The 8,127-nt window shown below is 48.6% G+C and overlaps 1 protein-coding gene across 1 annotated transcript; it reads left to right on the plus strand.

Annotated features, from left to right (window-relative positions):
• The first annotated feature begins 5,527 nt into the window (after positions 1-5,527).
• On the plus strand, positions 5,528-7,453 carry LOC133906161 (AAA-ATPase ASD, mitochondrial-like). The gene has a single exon (XM_062347967.1). The coding sequence runs from the start codon at positions 5,709-5,711 to the stop codon at positions 7,254-7,256; it is 1,548 nt and encodes a 515-aa protein (XP_062203951.1). The 5' UTR covers positions 5,528-5,708; the 3' UTR covers positions 7,257-7,453.
• The last annotated feature ends 674 nt before the right edge of the window (positions 7,454-8,127 follow it).

Genomic DNA, 8,127 nt, shown 5'->3' on the forward strand with positions numbered 1-8,127 from the left:
GCTTCAAGATCTTGGCTTTATACCTTCCAAGTCAGATACATATCTATTTATATTTAATAATTCAAATATAATGACATTTGTGCTTATATATGTTGATGATATCATAGTCACAATTCCTCTAAAGAAGCTGTTTCAGCACTCCTTCGAGACCTTCATAATGATTTTGCACTGAAGGATTTGGGGGAGTTGTATTTTTTCCTTGGGATAGAAGTTAGGAAAATTGCAGATGGGATATTGTTGACTCAAGAAAAGTATGCAACTGAACTTCTGACTCATGTGGGAATGAAGGATTGTAAACCTGCACCAACACCGTTGTCATCTTTAGAAAAACTCTCAGCTCATGAAGGTGATTCTCTTGGACCAGAAGATAGTACAAGGTATAGGAGTATAGTTGGTGCTTTTCAATATTTGACACTCACTAGACCTGACATAGCTTTCTCGGTCAACAAGGTATGTCAGTTTCTACATGCACCCACTATAGTGCATTGGACAACAACAAAGAGGATTTTGAGATATGTTAATCATACATTAGGAATTGGCTTAACACTTAAGAAATCAAGTTCTATTTTGGTTAGTGTAGACTGGGTAGGTAATATTGATGATAGAAGATCAACAGGTGGATTTGTAGTATTCTTTGGACCTAACTTAATTTCATGGAGTGCCAAAAAAACAAGCTATTGTGTCAAGGTCTAGTACTGAAGCAAAATATAAAGCTTTGGCTAATGCTACAACAGAAGTAATCTGAATGCAATCTTTGCTTACTGAACTTAGAGTTCATCTACGCCAATTGCCCTGTCTATGGTGTGACAAACTAGGTGCAACATATCTTACAATAAATCTTGTATTCCATGCACGAACGAAGCATATTGAGATTGACTATCACTTCGTGAGAGAAAGAGTTGCAAATAAATTGTTGGAGATTAGATTTATCCCTTCTAAAGATCAAGTAGCCGATGGGCTTACAAAGGCTCTACCAGCTCGAGATCTGGAATAATTCAAGAACAATCTCAACTTAGCAAAGTTGTGATTGAGGGGAAGTGTTAGAGTTTGAGTTGTTTTCAGTATGTATGGATACAAGATACACAGGAGATCAGTTTGTTTTTGGTAGTTAGAGATAAACTTGGCATGTTCCTATTGTATAGTCCTTATCTATTCAAACTAATCTCTTGCATATCTTTGATGATTTGTACTTGCCACGATAGGGGCATTTCCTGTCCTATATTAACACGCAGAGCGGCCTGGAGGGGTTCAATGCTTCACAAATAATTCTTTCAGGGCAAAGCAATGGGCATAGAATGCATGTGGGTTTTCATCTAGAATCTTTTTTTTTGTAGGCAAAAGTTTTGAACACAGGGCATGTGGTTCTCATTCCCAAATGTGCGGCTGCGCAATGCATCTTAGACTATCAGCTGATTAGTCTGACACATAGCATTGCGAAGATCATCTCGAAAGTTCTTGCAACCAGACTGGTAGCCTACCTCAAATCCATTGTGTCATGGATCCAGAGTGCTTTCATAAAAAAGCAGAGCATTCATGATAACTTATTGTACACCCAGATTCTAATAAAAGAACTGCACCGCGCCAAGATACATGCCCTCTTCTTAAAATTAGACTTAGCTAAAGCCTTCGACACGGTAAGATGGGACTACCTGCTGGAAGTTTTGGATAGGATGGGCTTTGGAGTGAGATGGAGGGAATGGGTCTCAGCAATTTTATCTACAGCCTCATCATCGGCCCTGCTCAATGGAACCGGAAAAAGTTTTCACCGTCAAACCAGCTTGCGATAGGGAGACCCCCTCTCTCATGTTCTTCATCTTAGCAATAGACCCTTTGCAGAGACTCTTGGAGATAGCCACGGAGACACACATGCTGCAACCGATCCAACATAGGGCTGCGAAGCTGTGCATTAGCATGTATGCTGATGATGATGCCATTTTTGCCAACCCGGTAAAAGAGGAAATCCACGTGATCAATGACTTGTTGCAGATTTTTGGCAACGTGTTGGGACTGCGGATGAATTTGGCCAAGTGTGCGGTATGTCCCATTTGTTGTGAGGAAGTGCGCCTGGACAGAGGTCATGGAATCATTCCCTTGTGTTGTGAAAAGTTTTCCATGGAAATACTTGGAGCTTCCATTTAGCATCAACAAATTGACAAGGAGAGATGTACGGCCGGTCATTGATAAAATTGCAGCCAAACTGCCTTCATGGAAAGGGAAACTCCTCAACAAACCAGGCAGGCTCGCATTGGTGTCCATGGTTCTGTTAGCAATCCCTCTACCACTTCACTATTTTTCCACCAAAGAAGTGAGCAATCAAGAGAATTGATTGCATTCGAAGAAACTTCCTGTGGAGGGGCTCGGAACAGGCCAATGGTGGATATTGTTTGGTTAACTGGAAGCGAGTGTGCAGGCCTAAGAAGCTAGGAGGCCTAGGTATACTTGATTTAGAGATGTTCAGCATGGCACTCAGGCTTAGATGGCTTTGGTACCAATGGGTCGATGAAGAGAGACCCTGGGTAGGAACAAACCCGCCATGTGATAGCATTGATCATCAACTCTACAGTGTGAGCACCACTGTGAAGTTGGGAGATGGACGAAAGGCTCGTTTTTGGCAATCAATCTGGGTAAATGGTCGTGCTCCAATGGACATTACACCACGCTTATACAAGTTGGCTTGGAGAAAGAACCGATCTGTATGGGATGAACTGGAGAGACACAATTGGACAAGAGGTCTGCTGCGCATGAAGAGTATTGAAGAGATGGTGGAGCTCATCATACTCTGGGGTCTAGTGGACCAAGCCACCTTGACAGAGCAGCCCGACACCATTACATGGAGATGGACAGCAAGTGGGTAGTACTCCGCCAGGTCAGCCTACCTGGCCAATGTCAAGGTTCATACGACACTTTCAACGCTAAGCAATCTAGCGGGCACACGCGGCGGGCAAGCACAAGTTCTTTACCTGGCTGGCAATGCAAAACTGAATCCTGATAGCAGACAAACTTGTGAGAAGAAACTGGCCATGCAATCATACATGTGCTCTGTGCAATCAAGAGCAAGAAATCGCTACTCATATTTGCATACAGTGTAGCTACGCCAAAGAAGTCTAGCAGCTGGTCAGAGAGTGGTTGCAGGACGCTTTCAGGGTGGCTCGACAGCCGGATCAAAGCCTCAAAGAATGATGGTGTCAAGTGATGAAGGAGGTTCATCATGACCAACGAAGGACAGTGGCAGTAATCATCATGTTCATGCTTTGGAACATATGGAAAGAGCTGAACATGCGTGTCTTTAATGGCAATTTCATGCAACAAATAGAGTTATTCAGGCAGATCAAGAAAGAGAACGCTCTACACTCCTTGGCGTATGCAACTGTGGGAAGATAGTATGCTCTTTTATGCTTTTTTTAATCGAGTGTGTCTGTTTTTCATATGTAATCTCGTCTATGTAAAAGTAACTGTTTTCCCTCTTCTTAAATGAAAGAGCAGTGCTACTACTCATCGTTAAAAAAACTAGGCCTGGCAACAGGTCGGGTCGGGTCGGGGCCCCGTGGGTTTTAGACCCGGCGGGGGTGAGGGCGGGTGCGAAATTGTACCCGCGGGGGTCGCGGGTCGGGTCCCCGCAACGGGTCGGGTCGGGTTCGGGGATACATGATCACCCGTGGGGTTGTCACGGGGGCCCGCATCCCGCAGCCGCCAGGAAGCCCGCAGCCAGCAATGAGCCCAGTAGCCCACGACTCGTAACCCTAGCCGGCCGTCCGCATGGCACATTCTGCAATTCCCCATTCGCCAGATCGCCAGGACCGCCAATCAGCAAATCCACCGCCGCCCGCCGCAGCCCGCAGGCGCCCGCACCTCCATGCCGTCCTGGCTCCTGCGCCTGCCCCTGCCCGTAGCCCGTCCCGCCGAGCCGTCCGCGCTAGCCGCCAGGGTCCTGCCGAAGCGTTCCGCGCTTGCGCTAGGCGCCAGCCACCAGCCCACCAGGATCCCGCCGGAGCTCGACTAGTCGACCTGCAGCGGGCTAGCGGTGGTGGCGTGCTGCCTGCCTCGGGCTGCTTCGGGTCCAGTAGCTGGGAGACGGCGGCCGCCCGCGCAGCGTCCTCTCCCTCCCGCGTGACCGCGTCCCGCCTCTTCGTCCGTTCGTCGCCTCCTCTGCCCTCACCGCCCGAGTACCCGACCGACTGAGGTTCGACTTCTCTCTTCCCCTTTGTTCTTCCTCTGATCCTCTCCATACACTTTGTATTTGGGTGCATTTTGTGCAGAGACAGAGAAACCGACGGTCTGATCTGAGAAAGATATTATTTTGTATATGGTTACATGTTGTGTAGCGATGTAGATGACTAGATGTTAATTTTGTGCAGAGATTGATTTCCCTCTTTTACTATACAACAATTGATATCCCTGAAATTTCTGTTGCTGTTTTGGGTATTGTCAACTGGGCTGGGCAGAATTCTTCCAAATTTGATATCAAGGAAGCACACTAACAGCGCAGCAACTGGTATGGCTTATCTGAATGTTACCTCCTTGTGCATTGATAGAAGTTGTACAAATTGTCATAGTGCTGTAATTTATTATTCAGGTATTACAAAATTGAGGATGAATGGATGTCATCTTAGTTCTGTAGCATGTACCAGTACCTGAAACAGCAACAGAATGTGGTTTCGGGTCCCCACGGGTCCCCGCCGGGTTTCGGGTCCCCACGGGGTTCGGGGTCGGATTCAATTTTGCACCCGCAATGTGGTTCGGGTTCGGATCAGGTTTTTAAATTCGGGTTTCGGGTCGGGTTCGTTCTGGCTGAACCCAGCCCCGACCCGACCCGTTGTTATGCCTAAAAAAACAAAAAGAAATGCTCAATATAAGATACCAACAGAACACATCAAGGATTTACGACAGTACCGAAACATAATTAAGGATTTAAGCTTATACAAGCACTGTAGTGGATAACTACGGGTTTAGATATATACGACATTGATGAATTTCTGCAATAATTTTCAATACAAAATTTCGCGGGAGGCCATCAGCCACATGGGCGGAACAAATATTGCGGAACAATACGACCAGGACAGTATAAGAGACAAAATAATTAGATGAATATTGAGTCAGTCTGTGAATCAATTAGTCTACAGATCTGGTTAATTAAACTCTGTACCCACGTTAAAGAAACATTTGAATATCTAAACGATCTAAAAATCATATACAAAAACCCTAATGTAACCAAATTTTGGGGAGTGCTGGGGTAAACTTGACCTTTGACCAAGGAAACTTGATTGCCAAGCTGCTTGCATTATTCAGGCAGATCAAGAAAGAGAACGCTGGGGTAAACTTGAGCTTTGACCAAGGAAACTTGATTGCCAAGCTGCTTGCATTATACTAGTATATAGTATTTAGTTTCTTAATTCCAAAGAACATTACATATGCTTGCTTAATCCTTAAGAAATAGCATGTCGGTCGTCCTGCATTCAAACTAATAAGCAAAGAGGAGGCCCTCATTCATTCTAGCTAGGTAGCTAGGAAGCTTCCCTTTGTTTTCTTCTTTGTTTACCAAAGACAATAATGATACAAATTTGACGCGCTTTAATATTAATTTCACGACGCACGTGTTAATTGCCCTCTACTCACTAGCTACACAGTATAAATACGCTGTTGATCCTCGATGGGTTTGCATTGCACCTCGCTTGATTTTTATCATTAGCCAGCGATCAGTGAAGCGCGCCATGGAGCTGGTCGGCGGCGACGTCGACGTCCCCGGCTCCGGCTTCGGCTGGGCCGGGGTGTGGTCCACGGTGGCGGGCTTGCTCTTCCTGTGGTCCATGGTGCAGGAGCACCTTCCCTTCGAACTCGAGGAGCACGTCGCCGCCCTCGCGCGCGGCCTCCTCTCCCGCGTCACCCCCTACGTCACCATCACCATCGACGAGCGCGTCGCCGACTCCTTCGGCCGCAGCGAGGCGTATGTCGCCGCCGACGCATACCTCAGCGCCACCAGCACCGCCCGCGCCCGCAGGCTCCGCGCCGAGCTCCCCGACGGCAGCGACCGCGTCAGACTCGCCGTCGACGACCACGAGGAGGTCGTCGACGACTTCCGTGGCGCCAAGCTCTGGTGGCGCAAGACCAAGACGCTACGCCGCAGAAACGTCATCGCCTGGAACCCGGGCGAGGAGGAGCGCCGCGCGTACCGCCTCACCTTCCACTGCCGCCACCGCGCACTCGTCGAGGCCGCATACCTGCCGCACGTCCTCGCCGAGGGACACGCCGTCACCGTCCGGAACCGCCAGCGCCGCCTCTTCACCAACAGCACCAGCGCCGACTGGGCCTCCGGCGAGGACGGCCCACGCGTCTGGAGCCACGTCAAGCTGGAGCACCCTTCCACGTTCGCCACGCTCGCCATGGACCCAGCCAAGAAGCAGGAGATCGTCGACGACCTGGAGATGTTCCGCGACAGCAAGGAGTACTACGCGTCGGTGGGTAAGGCGTGGAAGCGCGGGTACCTGCTGTTCGGGCCTCCCGGGACCGGCAAGTCCACCATGATCGCGGCGATGGCCAACTTCCTCGACTACGACGTCTACGACCTGGAGCTGACGGCGGTGAAGAACAACACCGAGCTGCGGAAGCTGTTCATCGAGACGACGGGCAAGTCCATCATCGTCATCGAGGACATCGACTGCTCGATCGACCTCACCGGCAAGCGTAAGAAGAAGAAGGACAAGAAGAAGAAGAAGAAGATGCCACCGATGCAGGGCGAGGAGGACGATGACCGGAAGGTGACTCTGTCGGGGCTGCTCAACTTCATCGACGGGCTGTGGTCGGCGTGCGGCGGCGAGCGCATCATCATCTTCACGACCAACCACAAGGAGAAGCTGGACCCGGCGTTGATCCGGAGGGGAAGGATGGACATGCACATCGAGATGTCCTACTGCCGCTTCGAGGGATTCAAGGTGTTAGCTAAAAATTACCTGGGCGTGGCGGAGCACGAGCTGTTCGGCGAGATACGGCGGCTGCTGGAGGAGGTGGACATGTCACCGGCCGACGTGGCGGAGAACCTGATGCCCCGGTCGAAGAAGAAGGACGTGGACGCCCGCCTTGGGAAGCTTGTGAAGGCGCTCAAGAAGGCCAAGGAGGACGAGGAAGAGGAGGGAACTGATACTGATGACGACGAGGACGAGGACAGCACTAGTAGCGATGATGAAGACTCTGGCGAGGAGGAGGAACCGAAGAAGAAGTCGGCGAGAAGGAGGAAGAGGATAATAATAAAAAGGGATAAGTAGAAGCTGAATGCGTTGCGAGTACATGGACATTGACTGATACTGCGATTCATTCTTAGATACTGGAACTCGTTTTAGGATTTCCTTGAACACATGAATATTTGGTAGTCATACCTCGATTATGTAGGTTGATGACTAAATCTCGTTAAAAAATATTGTATCTTGGTGTTATTGATCTTATGTTTGGTTTTACAATCTTAGTGATGCTTTTACGTACTACAACCAATAGTATCAGAGTCATAAGGAAAGATTAGTGAAGACACGAGGAGATATTTCACACTGCGTAAAGCTTGCATGGTCTGTGAAGGGACACGACATGAGGAGCATGGTAGCGATCGATGACTTGATCGGATGATTCAGACACTTCGAGTATAGTGGCTCAAACCGTCTGATAAGCTACATCAACGGAGATTCGTTCAGACATAAACATCAGGTTTATGGTGGCTGGAGGCAATTGTTTGATATGGGTCAATTAGACATGACAACCAGGTTCAACGGTGTGACTAGAATACATTGTGGACGAGTGCGATGGCTTCGATTCGTGATCTGATTGATATGCAGTCAATCTAGATCAAAAAAGCTATTGCGTGCATAAGGTGGAGCAGCGATGACGATGACGAGCTGCTACTTGCACCACGTGTGTGCTTGTGAGAAGAAAGAGTGGCGCAAAGGCCCAACCAGGAGGTCTAATGGGTGGCCATGGGGTCACGGGTCTACAGGGCATTATGGCCCATGTGGGCATGGCGAGCAAGGCTCGTAGTCCTGGCCGAAGTTTTATATATATATTTTTAATGTTTTCAAGAATACATGTTTGTTTGAAAAAATTCATGGGTAGGCTGCTGTCGATGACATGGGAACCAGGGATCCTCGAGTC

Source organism: Phragmites australis, chromosome 23, assembly GCF_958298935.1.
Source record: "Phragmites australis chromosome 23, lpPhrAust1.1, whole genome shotgun sequence".
NCBI lineage: Eukaryota > Viridiplantae > Streptophyta > Magnoliopsida > Poales > Poaceae > Phragmites > Phragmites australis.

Bases quoted from the DNA above. Each gene is read 5' to 3' on its own strand.
- LOC133906161 (XM_062347967.1), top strand. From the start codon at position 5,709: ATGGAGCTGGTCGGCGGCGACGTCGACGTCCCCGGCTCCGGCTTCGGC.